The sequence below is a fragment of the Maylandia zebra genome, linkage group LG11 (assembly GCF_041146795.1).
Source record: "Maylandia zebra isolate NMK-2024a linkage group LG11, Mzebra_GT3a, whole genome shotgun sequence".
NCBI lineage: Eukaryota > Metazoa > Chordata > Actinopteri > Cichliformes > Cichlidae > Maylandia > Maylandia zebra.
The window spans coordinates 37581690-37604684 of NC_135177.1; the positions used below are offsets into that span (position 1 = coordinate 37581690).

The 22995-nt window shown below is 43.5% G+C and overlaps 1 protein-coding gene across 2 annotated transcripts in view; it reads left to right on the forward strand.

Annotated features, from left to right (window-relative positions):
* LOC143421183 (collagen alpha-6(VI) chain-like) overlaps positions 1-22995 on the forward strand; it is a 76251-nt gene that overhangs the window by 18897 nt on the left and 34359 nt on the right. Inside the window, exons 1-8 of one of the 2 annotated variants that reach the window (XM_076890358.1) lie at positions 9667-9737; positions 14279-14386; positions 14880-15467; positions 16379-16936; positions 19165-19779; positions 20105-20662; positions 20897-21442; positions 21713-22285. In XM_076890358.1, the coding sequence (XP_076746473.1) occupies positions 14308-14386; positions 14880-15467; positions 16379-16936; positions 19165-19779; positions 20105-20662; positions 20897-21442; positions 21713-22285 (3517 nt within the window). In that variant the 5' untranslated portion in view covers positions 9667-9737; positions 14279-14307. Of the gene's footprint in view, positions 1-9666; positions 9738-14278; positions 14387-14879; positions 15468-16378; positions 16937-19164; positions 19780-20104; positions 20663-20896; positions 21443-21712; positions 22286-22995 lie in introns of those variants that run through there. The other variant, XM_076890357.1, reaches the window with a different exon arrangement.

Here is a 22995-nt window from a genome sequence, read left to right on the forward strand (position 1 = left end):
AAAAAGAAGAAAATAATAAATACCCCTTAAAACCCAAGTGTACATATTTAACCCAGTGTGACTCCAATGCAATAAGACAATCCTTAGCAATAATGTTCGTAGAAATTCAGACAAAGACCTGAGAAACATGACAAAATACAACAATGCAACCCATTCAATATTATTGTACTGTGAGATATGATATCAGATATGATAGTTATCTATTTAAGAAAGAGGGGGGGGCAGGAGGGGGAAGAGAATAAAGATATGATGCACCAATGCAGACCAGTTCATTGCTATTAAGAAGTTGGATATGGTTATTGTCCGTGAGAGGGGGGCAGAGAGTTCAGGAGCCTCACAGCCTGTGGATACAGGCTGTTGGCCAGTCTGGATGTTCTGGCCTGTATAGACCTGTACCTTCTCCCTGAGGGCAGCAGATGGAAAATGTGGCGCGCAGGGTGATGTTGGTCCCGCAGGATACTGTGCACCCTCCTCAGACAGCGAGTGGGGAAGATATTACTGATCTCTGGCAGACTCGTTCCAATAATTCTGCCAGCTTCTTTCACCACCCGCTGGAGTGCTTGCTGATCGGCCTTGGTGCAGCTGGGGAACCACACTAGAAATCCATACGTCAGAACGCTGCTGATGGCACAGTTGTAGAAGTTCAACATCAGAGATCTGGGAATGTGTGCGCTCCGCAGTCTCCTCAGGTAGTAGAGGCGCTGTTGGGCCTTCCGTACAACTGAGGTGATATGGTTGCCCCAGGACAGGTCCTCGGTCACAGTTACCCCCAAGAATTTAAAACTGCTCACCCTCTCCACCGCCTCACTGCCAATGAAGAGAGGCAGATGGTTGTTATGACCCCTCTTCCGGAAATCTACAATGATCTCCTTGGTCTTTTTGGTGTTTAAGACCAAGTTATTGTCGTGGCACCATGACTCTAGTTGTTGCACCTCTGTCCTATAGTTTGTCTCATCATTGTTGGATATAAGTCCGAGCACTGTGGTGTCATCTGCAAACTTAACAATGAGATTGGACGCGCAGGAGGAAATACAGTCATGGGTGAAGAGAGTGTATAGCAGAGGGCTCAGAACACACCCCTGAGGGGCACCGGTGTTGACCACAAGGGTGGAAGAGGTGTTCTTACCCACTCTGACACTCTGTCTACGGTTAGTGAGGAAGTCCACAATCCAGTTGCACAGAGAGGAGTTAAGTCCCAGTTGGTGGAGTTTGGGACGGAGTTTGTATGGCCGGATGGTATTAAAAGCCGAGCTGTAGTCTACAAAGAGGAGCCGTGCATAGGTGTTCCTGTGTTCCAAGTGCTTCAGTAATGTGTGCAGCACTGTGGCGATCGCATCCTCGGTTGACCGGTTCTCCCTGTATGCAAACTGGTGCGAGTCCAGGGATGGTGGACTGTGTTTTACTTGCATCTATTTGAAAGACTGAGTGTAAACACAAAAAATATTTTATTTTATGAGCTGGAATGTGCAGAAAATAGGTTTAAATGTTAAACTAATTTCTTCCAGTCAGAGAATGTTGCAGATAATTAAATCTTTGCTTGATGCATAAAGTTAAAAGATTAAAACTAATAAAACAAGTTTTAAAAAGAGACTTTTCCATTTGATTACATTTTGTATGATGGATTATGCAGAAAAAGTAGAATTGGGCTGAAAGATCTATCACTTTATCACCTATTCAGGTTGTAAATCGTGTTTTTAAAAAGTAACTAAGTAACTAATTACTTTTGAAAATAAGTAATCAGTAAAGTAACGGGATTACTTTTTGCGGAAGTAATCAGTAATTAGTTACTGATTACTTTTTTCAATTAACTTGACCAACACTGTTTGTGAGTCAGAGCCACTTTAGTAAAAGCAGAGAGCTGACATGAGCTGACGAGGCGAATGAATAACAAATGCATGGCGCGTTTTTCTCCTCGGCTCTTTTTGAAGTGGTGAAATTTTCCCTTATAATTAAAATCTGATTTAGCAAACTGGTGCATCTGAGTTTGTACTTTAAAAACATCCTGAAGTTAACTGGTTGGATCCAGTTTGACGGACTGGTAAGAGAAATTGGCACAGATCTCAGATCTGCATTTCCAGTGAAAAGCAACAGAAGGGCTGGATTTGCTCTCATTGGTCAGAATAACCAGCCCCTGGAGTTTGTAGCCATGGAAACGCCGGCTTTCCCTGCGTGAACAAACACGCTGACAGGTTTCCATGCTGAGTGAAGAACCTGAACAAGGACTGAAACCAGATATGACAGATCTGTCGGGAATCTAAACCTCTAATAACTGATGTAAACGTCAGTGGTAGAGATAAGATGAGCGGGCAGGGATTTGCATTTCAGATTGTTAAAAGAAAAAGATGTTGTGTCACACTGAAAATTGTTCCTTGGAACAGAAAAAAGACTCTTTGCTTTCCAACCAAACTTTGACTTTTTTAAATGTCTCAGAGTGTCGCCTGTCTGACCAGTTTAGCCTGACCAGTTTAGCCTGACCAGTTTAGCCTCCTCTATCAGAGTTAGAACAAGCACAAAATGATGAACGGTGGACTCGAAGGCTCGCACACTCGCATAGTTTTGAAGACGTTTCTTGGTCGGACCTGCCTGAAGTAATTTTTCTCACCACATGAGTTCAGAGAAAAACTGCAACGATTTCTTGGAAGTCCATATTTTTCTCGATTGTGCCTGTAAGTGTGTTAACGAGCTGCTGAGTGGCTGAAACATCTGGATCGTTTCACAGGTCTCCAAAGTCCTGAACAAATCCGTCACATCCATCTTTTAGCTGCCTCGGTGTTTCATTGTTCTATTCAAAGAGTGGGTTTAAAAACTGAGATGAGCCGGTGCAGTTTTCCATCATCAGTGCTTTTCCTCGAACCTCACAGAGTAGACGCATAAAGATTCGTCTGCTGGTGCTGAAGGTTTAAACTCCCATCAGCTGCTGAAAGCAGAGCTGAGGCTGCTTTCTGTCAGAGTTGCTCCAAACTTTGGTTTCTATACATCAGAATAACAAATTCCTGGGTTTAGATTATCCAGAGCACAAACATCTGGCTTTCAAACACTTCTTCAATCAGGGAGGGAAGTGCATCATCCCCCCACGGGCGCCCGGGGGTCCTGTGTGTTTGACAGAGACTTTACATCATGCAGCAGAGCTTCAAGCTGTGCATTCTTCACTCTAAACATTAAAACTGCAGTGACTCAGACTGTGCGCGTTTTTCTTTTTGAAAGTTTATGTCTTCTTCACGTAAACTTTCACGTCTTCTTCTCAGCCCATCCACCTGCTGGTTGGTGCAAATGTTCCCTGATGGAGACGTGCTTAAAAAAACCACATCAGATCATTGAACAGCCAAAAGTATGTGGACATCCTGTCTATGCTCCAGCTGTTCTCCTGCTCTGACAGCGTCTGCAGGGATTTCTTCCCACCAGCTTCACGTGTCTGACATCATTGAGTCCACTGATAATTTTCTTGGTTGCACTTTTACTTGGAGGGCTGCTCAGGTATTGACCACCCAAGGATTAGTGACTCATTCTAGCCATTTTTCATTTTTATTCTTCTGTAAGAACATCACTGTTTGATTTACTACTGGTCCATCCCTTGGCTCTTACTTTGAAACTTCAGTCACTGCTTCCTGTTTCCCCACTGGCTCCCTTGGTGCTGTTCTGGTGCTCCTCAGCATCATTTCCTCTGGTAATTTCTCCTTCCACCTCCGCCATGTTGGCCTGCAGTTGGTGCTGCTCTGAAAGCGCTGTAGTTTAAGAATATAATCCACCCACTGTTATCATCTTCAATGTCCTGTACCAACACAGAGCAAAGCAGCTATCTGAACGCTGCTCCAACAGAGGTCGATCATCTTGTTAATAATTTCACCTCCTCACTACGTACGACTCTGGATACTGTAGCTCCAGTGAAAACTAAGGTCTCTAATCAGAAGTACCTGACTCCGTGGTATAATTCTCAAACACGTAGCCTAAAGCAGACGACTTGTAATCTGGAGAGGAAATGGCGTGTCACAAATTTAGAGGATCATCATTTAGCCTGGAGAAATAGTTTGCTGCTTTATAAGAAAGCCCTCCACAAAGCCAGAACATCTTACTATCCATCACTGATTGAAGAAAATAAGAACAACCCCAGGTTTCTCTTCAGCTCTGTAGCCAGGCTGACAAACAGTCAGAGCTCTGTTGAGCCAACCATCCCTTTAACGTTAACTAGTAATGATTTCATGAACTTCACAAATAAAATTTTAATCATTAGAGAAAAAATTACCAATAATCATCCCACAGATGTAATATTATCTACAGCTACTCTTGTTATATCCCCGTGTCCAGTCAGTGTCTGTGTCTGCCTTGGTCCCACATCTCTGTTCCCTCTGTAGTGCCTGCATGTGAGTCTGTGTCTTTGTTCAGTCTGTGTTTTGTGTTTCCTGTTTTACTTTGAAGGTCTCTGTCTTATCTCAGTATGTTCAGATGACGCTTCCTTGTCTCGTCGGTTCTGATTTGTCCCAGCTGTGTTTCCCTCCCGTTACCCATTCCCTGATTGCTCCCTCTGTGTATTTAAGCCCTGTGTTTCTTTGTGTCTGTGTCGTGATCTACCGTTTATTTTGCTGTGTGTTTTGTCAGTCTGCCGGTGTTAGTTTATTTTTGATGTTTTCCAGTTATGTTATGTTTGAGTTCAGCATTAAAGCTGTTTCGGTTTAAGTTTGTCTCTGGAGTCTGCACCTTGGGTCCTATTCCTGTCTGCACACAGCTGTCACTTAACAGTTTGATGGCAGATGCTCCCTTCACCCTGGCCAAAAAGGCTAAAATGACCAAAGAAAAAGCTGAAAACAGCTAAACATGAGAGGTTTTTGGACAAAGTTTGTGTTTTTTCCATTGTTTAAGCACTGCTTCCAACCAAGAGTGATGCCATATATGCCCTATAGCTGCAGAAAAGGCTAACATTGTTATCTTTTTACAAAAGTTTGTGTTCTCCATTCTTTAAGCACCGGTTTGAGCACCGGCACCGTTTCAAAAGTACCGGTTTGGCACCGGTATCGGATAAAACCTAAACAATACCCATCCCTACTAATTAGTGTTAATTGGTCTTCCAGCTCTTCATAATGCTCAACTTTATTTTTTCCAGCCTCTTATTGCTACTTGTCCCAACTTTTTGGGATTTGTTGACACCGTGAAATTTTGAATCAACATATTTTTCCTTTCAAATGTTTCTCGGATTGAACTTTTGATCTGTCATCTACGTGCCATCTCCACATCATTGCATTCAGTTTTTATTCACGATTTGTTTGGTGTCCCAACTTTTTTGGAATCCGGTTTGCAATAAATACTCACAAAGAAAATGGCGCCGTTACAACTTATGTCTAAAAATGTATCGTTTCATGCATCGGTTAAAACACTCGACTCCAGCTACACGACGCGCAGCTGGAAACACTTCACACAAGTCGAGCTGCCCGAGATTCACAGAATTTACAGAAAATGTTACATTTTTGTGATTTATATGGTTATCAGACGATAGATGTCTTATATCGGGGTATGAGATTTTGGTCATATCGCACAGCCCTAGGTGATGTAACGATAGCGTTTTAATAATGAACACAAGGACCGAGCACAGACTCAGACCACGAGAACCTAACATTCACAGAGAGGAGCAGGTGGGCGGGTCGAGTCTGGATTCAGTTGCGTCGCTTGAAAACTAGACGAGAAATAGAAGCTAAAGCGAGTCCGAAGCCACCACGTCCCGTAGCTGTAACGATGAGGTGAAGGTTGAGAGGAAACGTCGGGGACACGGAGGATGAGTGACAGATGTGCTGCTGCAGCTGGAAGACACGCCTACTGGGATCAACATCTGCACACAGGGGAGGGGAGAGTGGGAGAAACAGGCAAAGATAAGGGAAAGGAGGAGCTCTGGATTCATGGGAATGTGACACAGAAGCCTTTTTGCTATTTTTCTTCACATTTCTTTTATTCTCTTAATGATAAGATTGTCTTTGTGAGGTTTTCAACAAAAGTCATCGTGAACTGAAAGCATCTGACATCACGGCCGCCGTAAAGTTTTTTTTAAACATCTGTTTTTGTTTGTATTTGTGCTGTGTGTTAGCTTGCAGACGGGTTGCATACTGTTCTCTACATTTCAGACACGATATTGTACTTTGCACAAAAGGCACAACGCTAATTGGTCACTCTGTGAATTCTGTCAGATACAGATTTTAATGTTAGACAAAGATGAAACACAAAGTGTAGTTTTAAGGGGAAAAGTAATCCAAAGCTACCTGTTCCTGTGTGGAACAGTAACGCCCTGTTTCAATAATGAATTCATGTGATTGACAGAGTTCATGTTCACTGCCACACTCAGGACAAAGACCTCAGACAGCAGCACATCACAGCACCATCTGCAGCCTGACAGGGTCACAGAGACGTTTCTAAAGCTGTGAGACTCCAGTGAACCACGGTGGAGTCGTTACCCACACATGCAGAAAACCACTTCAATTCAATTCAACAAATCTTTATTGATCCTGAAGGTTGACCCCGAAGGAAATTGTTTAACCGACTTTTGCCAGCGCCATCTTACCCTTCTGACCATACATACATTACCAGGGGTGTCAAACTCAAATACACAGTGGGCCAAATTTCAAAACTGGAACAAAGTCGCGGGCTAACGTTAATATTTATTGAATGAATCTTTTCTTATGGACTGAAACACGTTTTGCTGAAAAACTGAATATGGAACAAGCAAAGCTTAATACTGAACAATATATATATTAGCTGTATAATACCAGTAGGCCAGCTCTGATAGTAATTTGGTATGGCTTCACGGGCCAAATGTAATCAGGCTGCGGGCCAAATTTGGCCCGCGGGCCAGAGTTTGACACCTATGCATTAGACAAACATCACATGGCAGGTCAGGGAGGTATAACAATGGAAAATGCACAACATGAGGAAAGACAAGGAGAAAAAAAGAACTCCTCCCAGACTGAGCTCCAACAGGGAGATCAGTTTGAGAACAGGAAAAAACACCTCAGCACATGAAGCACATGAACCTGGAACAATCCTGGAACCTTCACCGGAGCGAGCTGCCCACAAAAACAACAACTCGTCCAGGAGGTCGCGGTGGCGGTAGTGTGACGGTCTGGGCTGCTCTGCAGGAATTCTGCTCTCTACCAGAAAACCCTGAAGGAGGATGTCCACCCATCAGGAGACAATAATGATCTTTCCTGGACTTCAATCAGACTGAGATGCTTTGGCATGTTTTGTCTGTTGAACTGACAGAAAACAGGGTACCAGCACTTTCTAAATCAAAATCAAATCAAATCAAATCACTTTTTATTGTCACATCACATGTGCAGGCACACTGGCACAGCACATGCGAGTGAAATTCTTGTGTGCGAGCCCCACAAGCAACAGAGATGTGCAAACACAACAACACAAACGAGCAAAATACAAGAATGGCCAACCTGAAACTAATAAATATATGTACAATATATAATAGTGTATGCATTTCTGGATGTGTATACTAAATATTTTCCTACGTGTGTGTGTGTGTGTGTGTGTGTGTGTGTGTATAAACATTTTTACAAATTAAATAGTAAAAAAATAAATAAATAAATAATAATAATAATAATAATAATAATAATAAAATATATAAAATATACAGAGTTGAATATGTGCAAAACAGTGGCATTACTGTACAGTATGGAGTGCATAATGTTGAAGTTCCAGTAGTGAAGCTGAGGTGTCTATGACGTGTTCAGCAGTCTGATGGCCTGGTGGAAGAAGCTGTCTCTCAGTCTGCTGGTACGGGACCGGATGCTGCAGAACCTCCTTCCTGATGGAAGCAGTCTGAACAGTTTATGGCTGGGGTGACTGGAGTCCTTGATGATCCTCCCCGCTTTCCTCAGGCACCGCTTCCTGTAGATGTCTTGGAGGGAGGGAAGCTCACCTCCAATTATCCGTTCAGAGCACCGCACTACTCGCTGGAGAGCTTTGCAGTTGTAGGCGGTGCTGTTGCCATACCAGGTGGTGATGCATCCAGTGAGGATGCTCTCAATGGCACAGTGATAGAAGGTCCTGAGGATGCGGGGGCTCGTGCCGAATCTTTTCAGTCTCCTGAGAAAGAAGAGGCGCTGCTGCGCCTTCTTCACTGTTTTGTTTGTGTGTACTGACCACGTAAGATCCTCAGCCAGGTGTACGCCAAGGAACCGGAAGCTGCTCACTCTCTCCACAGCAGCGCCGTTGATGGTGATGGGGGTGTGTGCTTCTCTGCACCTCCGGAAGTCCACTATCAACTCCTTTGTCTTTGCGACGTTGAGGGTGAGATGGTTGTCTTGACACCAGTGGGTCAGGGCGCTGACCTCCTCCCTGTAAGCCGTCTCATCACCGTTGGTGATAAGACCCACCACTGTAGTGTCGTCCACAAACTTCACAATGATGTTGGAGCTGTTAGTGGCTGTGCAGTCGTAGGTGTAGAGTGAGTACAGGAGAGGGCTCAGTACACACCCCTGTGTGTACTGAGCCCTCTCCCTGTGTCTTCTGTTTAAAACAGAACTTCAAAGTGTTCTTGGTCCCTGAGAATTTCATGTGGACGCCTTGTTTCTATAACATTTATTAGGGCTCCAAATGCTGTAAGAATCCGGTCTTTAGTGATGACGTGATGAGTCCTGCTTCCGCCCAAACGAATCTGCGTTTAATAAGGCTGTTGTGTTTTTAACATGTTTGAATGTTTTGTATGTATTTAATCTGAACAAGCCCCTAAAAACAGTGATCACTGTCGGCCTCTCTCGCTTTATTATCGCTCTTCATTTTAAAGCTCAGATTTGAAACCTCACGATGTAACTCCAGCCCAGCAGCAGTATATTAATGACTAACCTCGTATTGTGGATGGATTATCTCAGTTGTTCTCCTGACTGAAGTTTGGTCCGTTTACAGCATCCTGCCATGCGATTGCATTTGTCCCGAACCATCAAGTTAACTTTTATCAAGTGGAAAAAAGTTAGCGTTCATCCTCCAGCTTCACTGTGTTTATGCTAACATAGCTGTGTCGCTAGCGGCCACGTAGCATATCGTTATATAGCAGCTAGCCCAACTTCAGTAACCCTACAAACGTCACTGCTGTTTAGCTTTCTGTCTTCATTTATGTTTGAAGTGATAGCAGAGCTGTACGTTTGAATTTTTCATAAATCTCTCAGTCAGAACATGCTATATCATGTTTAGGTGGAAGCTAGCGAGCTAACTTCCTGCTAACTGTGTTAAACTTCATAAATCCTGTTTTCATGGATGCTTGGATGTTAAACTTAATCTTTACACCTGGTAAAGCAGCAACGCTGATCATTTTATTAAAGATGAAAGAATTTAGACAGTTTTTAACTCTCAGTGATGCTGCAGTGTTCGTTTGACTTTGAGACCTGCAGCAGAGTTTGGGCCCAGGCACAGCTAATGATGTCAGACTTAAAGACTGGATAGGGCAGAGTAAGAAGCTCAGAGAAGCCAGCAGTTAGAAACTCTTCAGCACGACTCTGAGATTTTAAGCTAAAGGTTTTAAGCTAAAAGCGCACAGATGCTTCAGTGTGACCAGAAAATCCTTTTGATTCACAAGTCAAACATGTAAATCCACCTCTAATGAGGAAGATGACGGGAGGAGCCGGAGGAGGTGCCACCTTTCCTCCTCCACCCCCCCGCCATCGCCCCTCTCCTCCTCTAAAAGCAGCCCTGAGCTGCAGCTCTGGATCAGCTGTGTTTGGTTGCAGAGGTGCTGATGCTGCTGCAGCAGAGCTGTAAGTGGGTTCACGTCTTTTTCTCTTTGATCTTGCAGTCAAAGAAAATATGCAGATTTTTCTGAGTCAATTTGGGAAGTTTGGAATTTCCTGTTGTGTCAGAGAGGAAATGATTGCATGCGCAGTTTACCGTCTGTCTCCTCCTGAAATATCACCTGATGATGTCTGATCACAGGTCAGTTTTGTGTGATTCCAGCTGTGATGTTGTGAAAGCAGCTGCTTGTCTGCTGAGACTTTTAGTGGAGCTCAAACTACAGACTGAGCTGCAGCAGCTCACGGTGTGTCAGAGCAGACGGGATTCATTGAGAATGTGCTGCCTGATGAATGTTGCTTGGATGGACTGACACTGCTGACTCAGATCACTGGAGCAGCAGCTATTTATAGTTTGTAGATTCAGATGACTATTGAGCATGTTTTCAGATCTGCCCACTTCAGTGTAGAGCAGGGGTGTCAAAGTCCAGTCCTCGAGGGCCGCTGTCCTGCAACTTTTCCATGTGTCGCTGCTGCAACACGCCTGAATACAATCAGTAGATCATCAGCAAGACTCTTTAGAACGTGACTGCATGCTGAGTAGGGCTGGGTATCGTCACTGATTTCTAGAATCGATTCCGATTCACAAGGTCATATAATTCAGATCAGTACATTTACATATTTTTGTATCTATAAAAAGGAAGCTGACACTTTCGAGACTTTATCAAAGGTGTGAGCATCACAGCGAGGCCTTTGTGTCAAAGTAGCTGAAGATAAAACGGAAAAACATGAAGGTGATTTTCCTGTTCTGGGATTTTATAAAAATATTCTGCAGTAGATCAAAAACGAAAGAAAACCATTAATCAACACATGAACATTACCTCTGAAGTTACAGCGGTTTTATTAGAGACACGGCGTTTTGCATTTTGCATAATTTAAAAAAGTTTACATTTGTTCAGAACTGAACCGCAGAAATTAGGTTTTCTTTTTGGAAGTAAGTAAAAGGAAAAAACAGCGGCCGACAGCCTGTAAACAACGGTAGACTTGTGCGTAACAAGCAAGCGAATAATGCAGAAAACAGATTTTTAGACGGGAAACTTGTTGAAGTACAGAGAGAGGGAGAGAGAGCTGTGCATGAAGTGTGATTTTATCCTGGTGGAGGCAAAACAGTAAAAGTCAGAGTGAATTCGGTCAATATTGTTTGGAGAGAGATAAACTAACAGCTTCGGAATCAGCGCAAAAAGGGCGTGAACACAAAGCATGGACCCGCCGACAGATCGGAATCAGCGAGCAGTCGGCTTTCAGCCCCGAGCGTGTGCGTGCCGTCAGGTGAGAAAGGCGACATCTCACTGATTCTGATCCGCGGGTCCATGCTGTGTGTTTACGTCTTTGTGTTCCTGCTCTCATTTACTGTTTTAGCTGTTTGGTGGTTCTTGAAATTTTGTGAGGTTCAACCTGAGATTCTGGCGTTTTGGGCAAAATAAATTTATATTAAAAAAATCGATTCAGAATTTTAATGAATCGATTTTACGTTATCCAAGCCAGAATCGATTTTTAATCAATAAATCGATTATCAAAACCCAGCCCTAATGCTGAGGTGCAATTCAGCCATTTGATTCATGTTACAGCAGCTCATGAGTGAATGAACACAGTGCAGTAAAAGTACATTTTTCCAAACATTAAATTAACCTGAGTAGGGTTGCAACGTCAGCATGCAGTCAGGTTCTACAGAGTCTTGCTACTGATTTTATTCAGGCGCGTCGCAGCAAGCACATGTGGCCCTGAGGACTGAACTTTGACCCCTGGTGTAGAGAATTAAGACGTGCTGTTTTACCTCAGCGGGCTTTTGTGGTGACTGCGTGTGATGGTGTTTGTTGATGAGCTACAGAGATGCAGCCTGTGTGTTCTTATGTTCATCAGCTCATGTGTAAAAACTCGTTCTGCCTACGAAGGAGTACCAGGGCCATATTTAAAAAAGAATATTTAAATAATCTCCAAAGGCTGATTCTGTTCATCTGGACGCAGCGTTTTGTGGGAGAAACGTTTCGTCATCATCCAGGTGACGTCTTCAGTCTCAGCTGACTGCAGGTCTCAATCTTATAAACATACATTTGCATAATGACTGAAACAGCCCACTGAGGAACAGTGAGCTGGGAGGCAGTTCCTTCATCGTGATTATGTAAATGTGCATAATTTCCACTGACAATGCTCTGTCCAGATGAACAGAATCAACTTTTGGAGAGTTACTTACCTGGATGACTAAGCATGCATCGAGAAATGTTTAAATAATGTTATTACTTTCTTATACTTTTGCTTTTTATTTGCTTTAGCATTTAATCAAAGTTTATATTTCATGAAAAAGGTTGAAACTGGATTTTAGATCTCTAATCTCACTCCTTTTCTCCAGAATCTGTTGTTAATAGTAATTTTAAGAATAAAGTCAAAATATTATATTTACTTTTCTTTCTCGACATTTTGCTACAGTACGTTTGCGCGAGCTTGCATTTGCAGAATGAATGAGGTTTGACTTCTCGTCTTTTTATTTATTATTTATTTTTGAAATTCTTCAGTATTTCATAGAATTGATTAACGATTCTGATTTGAGTGTTTTAGAATGATTAAAAATCAAAGAAATATTTCTAACTGGCAGAATATAAAAATGTTGGTTCTTGTGTTGTCTGTGTTATAACTAACTCATCTTTGCATTTCAGATTATTCTCTGACTCGAGCGAACCTTTTTTATTTGCCCTAAACACCAAAAAAAACTTTAACCAGTGCTCGGTAACGCCTGACATAGGAGGTCAGGTGGACAGGCCTCAGCATGGTAAAGGTTAAAGTTCATAACAGTAGAATTAGAAAACTAGAGAAGATTTCTCAGGGTGGCATGGAAACCAAAGCCATTTCTTTTACACCTACTGTTACGTCCTGTAATGTGCATTGTACATATATGGTTACAATACATCAAAGCAGTAAGTATAGAGCTTTGGAACTGACGTATCGGCACAATGTATTGTGGGAGCGTGGCACCATATTTCTGGCGTGAGCTGGAAGGAAGGTTGTTAGAAACATGCTTAAAAGCAGCTCAAAAGAAAAAGGACGGTACAGAGACAGCTTGTGTCCAGATGCAAAGAGACGGTATTTGCCAAAAATATCGAGCACTGGAAATGTGGACCCGTATGAAGTACAGCCGTGGAGTAGAAACCCTGAAGACCAACCGCTAGTCACTCAGCCTGATATATTTTCTTATCTTGTCTGTGGAGTCAGCGCGTACAAGGTGAACCAGTTTCACAATTATAAACCTCTGGAGGGACACATCCACGTTTGTTGAATAAAGAAACACATTTTTCAAATTACATAATATCACCCACCACTAACACTACTCGGTTTAATGTATCTTTTGAAAAATTGCCGGTATTTACAGCACAAGACTTTTAAGAGTATTTAACAAGAGCAAGTTTCATTTGTGCCTGGTTTTACTACCAGACTGTTCAGCAGACACAGCAAACCTTCACCATCTTACCCAGGAGGGTCCCCTCTTCACCCTCACATGGAAGAAGTAATCTGATTGGCATGGTGGTACGTTTGAAGCAGGGATTTCAGAGTGCCCGTGTGTAGCGCTGGAAACCAGTCACGATGTGTTTCATCCATTTCATTGGCAAGTTTTTCTGCAATAATGCCAAATAGCAACTCTATAAATAGAACATAGTTCTGCAAAATCACTCATTAGGATGTTTGTTCTAATTTGTTATGACCCCAGATCACATCGCAAATAAAACTACCCTCATGATGCTTCCAGGTGGGGAAACAATGAAAAGATAAACTATTTTCAAGCTTATTCTCCTGCCGGTTGTGCGTCTGACGTTACGACCACACAGCAAGTACGTGTTAACCGTGTGCTTTCTCTCCTCTTTTGCTAGCGCTTTGTTTGGCCCAGAAATATGGCGCCTCAACCAAAAATCCTGGTCACACCCCCTCCCGTGACATCACGCTCCAAAGCCTATACATCGGTCATGTGATTTGGAGGCGCCGGCATTAACAGCAATAACCTTCATTCCATTTCCAGACTGGAACAATAAACCTCGTGTGTGAAATCTGGAAATGCCCACGGTGTTGATTCAAATGCGCTCTGGGACAACCACAAGCATCGGCTGTTACTCACATAAAGATGTAAAGTTGGTCCCGAGCTACAGGAGGAACCATTTCATTGGTGGAGGGGTGGGGGGGAGGGGCTCACTATGTAATATGTTCTGTTTTAGAGTTCACATTAACTGTTAATTGTAGCTAGGCTCAAAGTGTTAATGCTAGCTTATTATTATTTTAGGGAGGCACATGCCAGCCCATGCTAGCCCTGTAGATCCGCCCGTGGGCAGAGTCACAGGAGAACGTTCGCTCCAAAAACGTGCACGGCAGCACGGCTTAGGTTTGCAAAGCTTCATCTGGACAAACGACTAGACTTCGTGAAATGAACTGATTAAAAAATAAAGTCACGTCATTATGCGTGAAAGCAAGTTCACGTAATTTATAATGTCTACAATGTTGTTGGCACTCTTTCCGTCTTGTTGCTGGTGTAGGAGGAGAGAACTACGTGAGCGGTCCCAACATGACGGGGAGGGCAGGTCTTCTCTTCAGCCTCATCACAGCGGCACTCTTCTGTGGCGTCGCTGCTCAGACAGTCAGAGGTCGGTACTTGAACGCAGCATGCCGGGCTGTGTCTTTGAAACCTGAGTTTAGATACAGGATAATCCAGGTGCTCATGTGCTTTTGTACATTTCATGTGATTGCTTTCAAAGACAAACTGTTAACTATCAGGGGCACGGTGTTGCTTCCAGACTAAAAAGTCTATTTTATCCTTTCTAAAGGAATTGAGACACCAATTTAATTCATTTTTCTGCTGATATATTTCTGTTTACTCCATTAAAGTGTGATATTTTTCCGTTTTTCACAATGGTATAGCATCCAATAGTAAGCAGCAAAAAACCAAAAACAAATCAAGCTCATAGCGTGTGCCGTAGAGGGTTAGTGGGATTAATAGTAGAGAACAGGAGACAGAACATTTGTTTCATGAGTTCATCACAATTAATGGAGCTTAGTTGATAATGTTATTCTGGGACTGTGTGTCATCTCCCTGTAATACTTGTGTATGAACACTGATTTTCTTTTGCTGCTATCCAGAGTGTGAAAACGTCACCGTCGGTGACATCGTCTTCCTAGTTGATGGCTCGTCCAGCATCAATGATAAAAGCTTTCAGGAGATCCGCACATTTCTCCGCAAAACCATCCAGGGCTTTGAAATCGACCCCGACAAGGTTCAGATCGGTTTGGTGCAGTACAGCGACGATCCTTATCCAGAGTTCCAGCTGACGGATCACAGGGACAAGAATTCCCTGCTGGCTGCAGTGCAAAACCTTGCCCACCGAGGAGGCGGCACAAAAACCGGCAAAGCCATAGACTTCCTCCGGACGGAGTACTTCACCAAAGAGGCCGGCAGCCGAGCCGAGCGCCGCGTGCCTCAGATTGCTGTGGTCATCACAGATGGCAAATCAACAGATGACGTATTGGAACCTGCCAGTAGACTGAGGCAGCACGGTGTCATCGTGTTCGCCATCGGGGTCGGAGAATTCAGCAGGACACAGCTTATAACCATCGCTAACTGGCCCTCGGAGCGCTTCGTCCTCACCACTGTCAGCTACCAGAAGCTCCAGGACCAGACCAACAACCTGCTGAAAACGGTCTGTCTCAGTCTGGAGGATCAGACGCTAGGTAAAGAAAGCTGATTGGTTGATACAGTGATCTCTTTATTGCACGATTAATTATATCTAAGAAGCACCTGAATACAGTTTTGACACAAGAATCAACAGAAAGCTGAAAATGCACATTTTGCTTGGTCCATCCTCAGCTGTGCCTCTGAGCACTGTGAGGTGGTGTCATGGTCCTGGGTCTGTTGACCCAGTGTTTTGTGTTCACTTGCGTTTTTCGTCATTTGGTGTTATTATTTATGTTTTAGGTTCCTTGTGTTTATTCTATAGAACCTAGGTTGTTCTGTTTAACCTTTTAGATTCCCCTCGTGTCTTGACTCCTGTGTCTCCTTCTGTGTATATTCATTTAGTTGTATGAGTGCTTGCGCCGTGTTTCTCCTTGTTTGATTTTGTCATGTTTTCCTATGTTCCCCAGCTCGTCTTGTCCTCTCTCTCTCGTGCTCCTCTGTGCTCTCTCGCCCCTCCAGTCTGCGTCTCTGTGTGCTTCCCGTTTTACATTGATGGTCTCCTGTCGCTGTACGTCATGCTCTGTTCGCTCTTCCCCTGTCTTGTTATGAATATTGGTCTCAGCTGTGTTCCCCGTGTGCTCCCACGTCCCTCGCTGTCTTCTGTGGAATTATGTCAGCGTCTCCCTCAGTTCCATGTCACATCCTCCCTCATGGTTGTGTGCCTCTCCCTGTTTTCCTGGGTCTAGTATTAGTAGAATTTCCCAGTTTAGTTTTGTATTGCCTTTTTCCGTTCAGAAAATAAAGTTATATTTTGAGTTCACGTCCTCTCTTCCGAGAGTTCGCATTTGGGTCCTCTCCAGCCTGCGCACAGCCAGTTCATGACAGGTAGTAGATCACATGAGCGCTAGGCTTGTTGTATACTGAACATGAACTTGTACTAAAACACTTTTGCTTCTGTCTTCCTCAGCTTTGGTCGACAGGTTTGCAGATGTTTTCTTCCTGGTGGACAGTGGAATAGCTTCCAATCAGTTTACCCTGTTTAGAAATGAGCTTTCCAGACTGTTGAATCGACTGGAAGTTGGAGCGTCTGGTTACCGTATCGGCTTGGCCCAGTACGGTCAGGACGTCAAAGTTGACTTTCGTCTCAACACTTATCAAACCAAGCAGCAGATCGTGACCGCTGCTCGACGTTTCCGACTGCGTTCACAAACAGGCCAACCACAAAATCTTGGACAAGCTCTGTCCTACGCTAAAGAGAACTTCTTCACTGCTGAGGCAGGAGGCCGCGCACAACAGGGAACCCCACAGTATTTGGTTGTAGTGGCTGGAAAAGACTCGGATGATCCTGTGTTTTGGTCTGCTGAAAATCTGAAAGACGAGGGGGTAATTATTGTGGGGATGGACGCAGGTGCGACAAAGGCTGCTCTGGACCGCTTTGCCAGCCCTGGCTATATCTTTGATTCTTCAAGAGTAACTCTGCTGATTGACCTGCTCACGGCCCGGAGAGTGGAGACTGTCACTGAAGGTGAGAAAGCCGCCATCAGTTCATCATCATCATCATCAGTAACTACACAGCAGTGTTTCTGAAGCAGCTATAAATGCAACGATGGTTTATTATAAGTAAGCCAGAGTTTTCCAGAGGAAGCAGTCAGATCATCCCAACTAACGATGCAGAAAGTCTCCACAAAATCATCTGAGGGTTTTTTTTCAACGTACCTTTGCTCTTTTAAAACGAAATAGCCGTTCACTGTAGTTTAAGACCCGTTACTATCAACTGTGATCCAGGTGTACAAAAACCTGGATCTGGAACATGTCAGCCTAGCCTTTTCACTCGCATGTCACAGTAGACCATAAAAAGACTCAATGAAGGAAGGAAATCCCCCATTTCTGTTCTTTTATTCATGGAGGCTAACATTTTAATATTTTGCTTAGGTTTTATGCTTTGTTTGGTGAGTGAAACTCAATCATGCCTGAAATCTGCCTGCAGCATTATCAGGATTCAACGTTATTATCATTACACAGGAAAACGAAATACAGTTTGCATCTAATCAGAAATGCAAAAGCAGTAAGTGCAATAGGAGCAGATTATATACAGATATGTGTAGGATAAAAGATGGAAATAGTTATGACAGATTATGTACATATAAGTTAAGTATACAGATATTTATATTGCTCTACAGACGAGCAGATATACAGATGTGCTACATATATACATATATACTGAAGGCTCCTGTAGCGCCTTGTGGAGGACAGGAGCTGGAAGAGTTGATTGGCAGGATGAGAGGAGTCCCTGAGAATGATGCGTGCTCGGCATAGATACCTCGTCTTGTGGACATCCTCAGTGGCAGGAAGTGGAGTGCCTGTGATGCATTGCGCAGCTTTCACCACCTGCTGCAGTGCCTTGTTGTCAGCAACAGAGCAATTCCCACAGCACACTGTGACACAGTTGGACAGGATGCTCTCTATCACTCAGTGGTGGAAGTTACTCAGTATGACAGCAGACAGGTGTTTTTTCTTCAGTGTCCTCAAGAAAAAGAGGCACTGATGGGCCTTCTTGACCAGGCTGGAGGTTGTAGTTGAACAGGACAGATTCTCAGAGATATGGGTCCCCAAGAACTTGAAGCTGGACACCGGTCAACAGCTGTGCCATTTATGTAGATGGGGACATGGGTGTCTGTCTCCTCTCTCCTGAAGTCCATAATGAGCTCTTTGGTTTTGCTGGTACTCAGGAACAGGTTATTGTCAGCGCCACACAGCTTTAGTTCTTCACTGTAGCAGACTCACCTAGGTCTGCAGTCATAGAGGAACGGGCTCGGCACACAGCAGAGCAGTTATACCCTGACCTAACATGCTGGGGTCTGTTGGTCAGAAAGTCCATGATCCAGGTACAGGTGGAGCTGCTGATTCCAAGATCCACAAGTTTGGTGATCAGCTTGGAGGGAATAACTGTACTGAATGCTGAGCTGAAGTCAATAAACAGCATTCTTGGATAAGTATTTTTGTTGTCCAGGTGTGAGAGTACACAGCGCTGTGGGTACAGCATCCTCTGTACTCCTGTTGCTTCGATTGGCAAATTGGTGAGGATCCAGTGTGGGGAGCAAGCATGCCTTGAGGTGTGCCAGGACCAGTTGCTCAAAGCACTTCATAACTATGGGCGTGAGAGCAACAGGGCGATAGTGGTTCAGGCTAGTTGGTGATGAGTGTTTTAGCACTGACACGATGAAGATGGTCTTGAAGCACGCTGGCATGTCTGCCTGGGCAAGCGACAGGTTAAAGATGTCTGTGAAGAGCCCTGCAAGCTGCTCTGCACATGCTCAAAGCACACGTCCTGAAATGCTGTCATCAGGGGGTAGGGTTTCTTTTTCTTTGTTGTCATTAACAAAACGAGCATAGAAGTCATTTAGCTCATTGAGGAAGGACAAATCCATGGCTGTCTGTGTGGAATTGCTGGGCTTGTAGTCAGACATGGCCTGAATGCCCATCCACATATGTTGTGAGTCAGAGCTGACAAAGTGTTCTTCAGATTGTAGCTGTGCTTCGCCTTCTTGATGCCCCTCTTCAGGTCATCCCTGGACGTACTGTAGGTCTGAGCGTCCCCTGATCTGACGGTATTGGTACGTGCCTTTAGTAGAAGCTGCACTTCCTTATTCACCCATGTTTTCTGATTGGGGTACATGTGACAGTCTAGGCTTCAGATTCACATCACATACAGTTTCAGTTGGGTTGACTAAACTGAGTCTGCTCCTTTCATAGATTGCAAAACGGCTAACAAGGCAGACATTGTGTTCATTGTTGATGAGTCTGGAAGCATTGGAGAGGAAAACTTCAGGCTGATACGTGACTTCCTGCGCTCGGTCATCAGCAGCCTGGAAACTGGTCCATTTAAAATCCGAGTAGGCATTGTTACATACAACAACGTGCCGACTGCACACATCTCCCTCAACTCATTCAGAGACAAGGCAGACATTCTGCAGTTCATCAGCTTCCTGCCTTACCGTCAAGGTGATAGACACACTGGAGCTGCCCTACACTTCACCCTGAAAAACATCTTCACTGAAAAAAAGGGCAGCAGGGAGGATGTCCCGAAGGTAGCGGTGGTAATCACAGACGGTGAATCCCAGGATAATGTGGAGGAACCTGCGATCGCTCTCCGTCGAGCTGGTGTCACAGTTTTTGCTGTCGGAATCAAAGACGCCAATAAAGCCGAACTGCTGGAGATGGCATCTTACCCCAAGTCTAAGTTTGTTTTTACTGTGGACAGTTTCATCAAGCTGAAACCCCTGAAAGAAACTCTGCAGGCAACCCTGTGCAACACCATCTTCCAGATCGGGGTCCAGGACAAGGAAAGTGATGCAGAGACTAAAGAAGGTTTGAACTAAGCTTTCCTGATAAGTTGCCGTTAGTTTTCCCTGAGAAATGTTAACTTTTGTAGTAGCATTATTGATGCAATGCTCTGTGTTAGTGTTAGAGGTATGTCAAGGTGGGTGACTGGATCTTACCTGATAAATTTCCCAGATAAGAAAAAAGAGTAAGAAACCGCTCATCCATTATTAAGTTATAGTTGTTCATAAGCAGCCTGTAAAAATGCTGGGTGTAAACATGGTTTCTCAAACATTTCAGACTCTGAATGTTCAGTTCAAACTCGCTTTCTTTGACTGTGTGAGAAGATCTAACTCTTTGTTCTTCTCTTCAGCATGTGATAAAAAGGACCTGGCTGACATTTTCTTCCTGATGGATGACTCAGGGAGCATTGAAAATGCAGATTTCTCAGACATGCAGAAGTTTATCATTGAGTTTCTTCATACCTTCCGTATTGGGCCAGACCATGTTCGCATGGGTCTTGTTAAATATTCAGATTCCCCCTCTCTACAGTTCGACCTAACACAGCACTCAGATGCTAAGACAATGGAAAAGGCTGTGAAGGAAATCTTTCACAAAGGAGGTGGAACAAACACAGGAAAAGCACTGTCATCCATGAAAGGACATTTTCAGAACGCAAAGACGAGCCGTGGCTACAAAGTCTCCGAGTACCTGATCGCCATCACTGATGGAGAATCCCAAGATAAAGTTAAAGATGCTGCAGAAGAACTGAGGGCGCAGGGGGTCATCATCTACGCCATCGGGGTGAATGCCTCAAATGATAATGAGCTGAATGAGATTGCTGGGGATCCAAAGAGAAAGTTTTTTGTCAGTAATTTTGATGCCCTGAAAACCATCAAAAATGACGTCATCAGAGAGATCTGTTCGGAAAGTGAGTTAAATTAAGTTGGGCTTTGCTTTGTAGCACACATCATTGAGATAATAAGAGGAGAGGATAGAGAACAGGACTATAAACTATTTCAAAAACTTGATTAGATGTATACATGATTTCCTCTTTCTTTTATGGGACTTTCACATGTTCAAAATTGCCAATTCTAGATTTAGGTAGGGAAATAACTGTAAAAAGAGAAAACCACACTAACCTCTATTTGTTTTTCATCCACAGCTTGTATACCAAGCGACATATTTTTCTTAACTGACAGTTCTGAGAGTATCTCTGCGGAAAACTTCCAAAAGATGAAAAATTTCACGAAATCTGTCATTAGCAAGTCCAACATTGGACAGGATAAGGTGCATGTTGGTTTTATGCAGTACAGCAGCAAAAGACGCCTGGAGTTCGACCTCACCACACACTACAACCTGGAAGGAATGCTAAACGCCATCGATGTTATGGAGCAGATGAAAGAAGGCACTCGCACTGGCAGGGCCATCACAGAAGTCTCACAGTATTTTGATGCAGCCAGAGGAGGGCGGCCTTGGATGAAGCAGTGGTTGGTTGTTCTAACAGACGGTAAATCCCATGATAGCGTCAGAGAACCAGCTCATGCTCTGAGGGCCAAAGGAGTGGTGATCTATGCCATTGGAGTGGATAAGGCTAACAAGCAGGAACTGTCGGAGATCAGTGGCTCATCGCAGAGGGTCTTCATTGAGAATACCTTTGATGCATTGAAGGAACTAGAGACCAAGCTGGCCTTGAAGTTCTGTGAGGAAGGTAAGAGAGGCTGTTTAAAACCATCTGTGATGTGTGACTGTCTAAAAGGTACAACCAAAGGTGGAGTCTGTGGAGGTGCTAAATCATTCAGTCAATTAACTCAAAAAGTTTTTAAAATATTAAACCCATTAATACCTCAGCACAAATGGTTAATGATTGATTTGGTAAAATAAAAATGACTTTTAAAATGTTTGTTTTGCTATTTTAGTTTTTATTGTGACAACAAAAAGTTCTGTTTTTGCTAACCACCTCTCTTTTTCCTTCATCCAGATTGTAAAAAGACAGTAAAGGCTGATATTATTTTTCTGGTTGATGGTTCTGAAAGCATAAAGAAGGAACAGTTCAAAAGTATGCACACCTTTATGGCTTCAGTTGTGAACCAGACCACAGTTGGTAAAGATCTGACTCGTTTTGGAGTCATTCTCTACTCTGACACACCCAAATCCAGCTTTACTCTAAATGAAATTTACTCCAAAGGAAAAGTCCTTGAAGCTCTGCAGCAGCTGGTACAACCACAAGGAGGCACATACACAGGTGCTGCTTTGGCATACTCGCTGCCGTACTTCAACGCTGAACATGGTGGTCGGAAAGAAATGCCTCAGATTCTCATGGTGATCACAGATGGAGAAGCTCGAGACTCTGACAGACTGAAAGCAGAATCTGATGCTCTGCGACAAAATGGGATCACAGTCATCAGTATCGGAGTGCAGGACGCAAAGAGGGACGAGCTGGAGACCATGGCTGGTGGTGACACATCCAAAGTTTTCTTTGTCGATAATTTTAAGGATTTGGAAACTCTGTACCAGAACATTTCTTCTGTCATCTGCAATTCCACTAAGCGAGGTAAGAGTGTCCCAAAGGGAATTATTATGCTCCCTTTAGTTGTCTTTGAGTCAGTTCAGTTTTATTTATATAGCAATTACCTCAAGCTGCTTTATATATTATATTATATTATTGTCACGATCCTGGGTCTTATGGAGGACCACAAGAGCCACGAGCATCGAAATAAAGATTTCTGTGCTTAAATAATGAATTGTAGAATAAATTTTGTATTTGTGGAGTCCAAAACGTCATCAAACAGCCCTACAGACACAAAAACATGTGAAAATATAAACAACCAGACTATCAGCAGAGATTTAAGTACTTTAAGACCTCTGTGAAAATCATTGACAGTATATATCACAGAATTTAAGGCCTTTATAATCACAGAGCATACAGAGAGGTCTGTCCAACCAATCAGAGAGCTCCTTACATCCCACGGTGTGGCTAATTTGAATAGCCGCACGATTTTTAAAATGAAGTTGTTAATCCAGCAGCTAATCCAGCAGCTAATCCCGGAGCGAACAGGAAAGGGAAATGGATTTTGAAATGCAGTTTATTAAATTGGAATTCCAAAATGAATTTACAAATGCAGAATTTATTCTACAATTCATTATTGAAGCACAGAAATCTTTATTTCGACGCGCGTGGCTCTTGTGGTCCTCCACAGGGTCTTTTGACCCAGCGTTTTGAGTTTTAGTTTAAGCCCTTCAGGTTTTCTACGTTCATTTTTT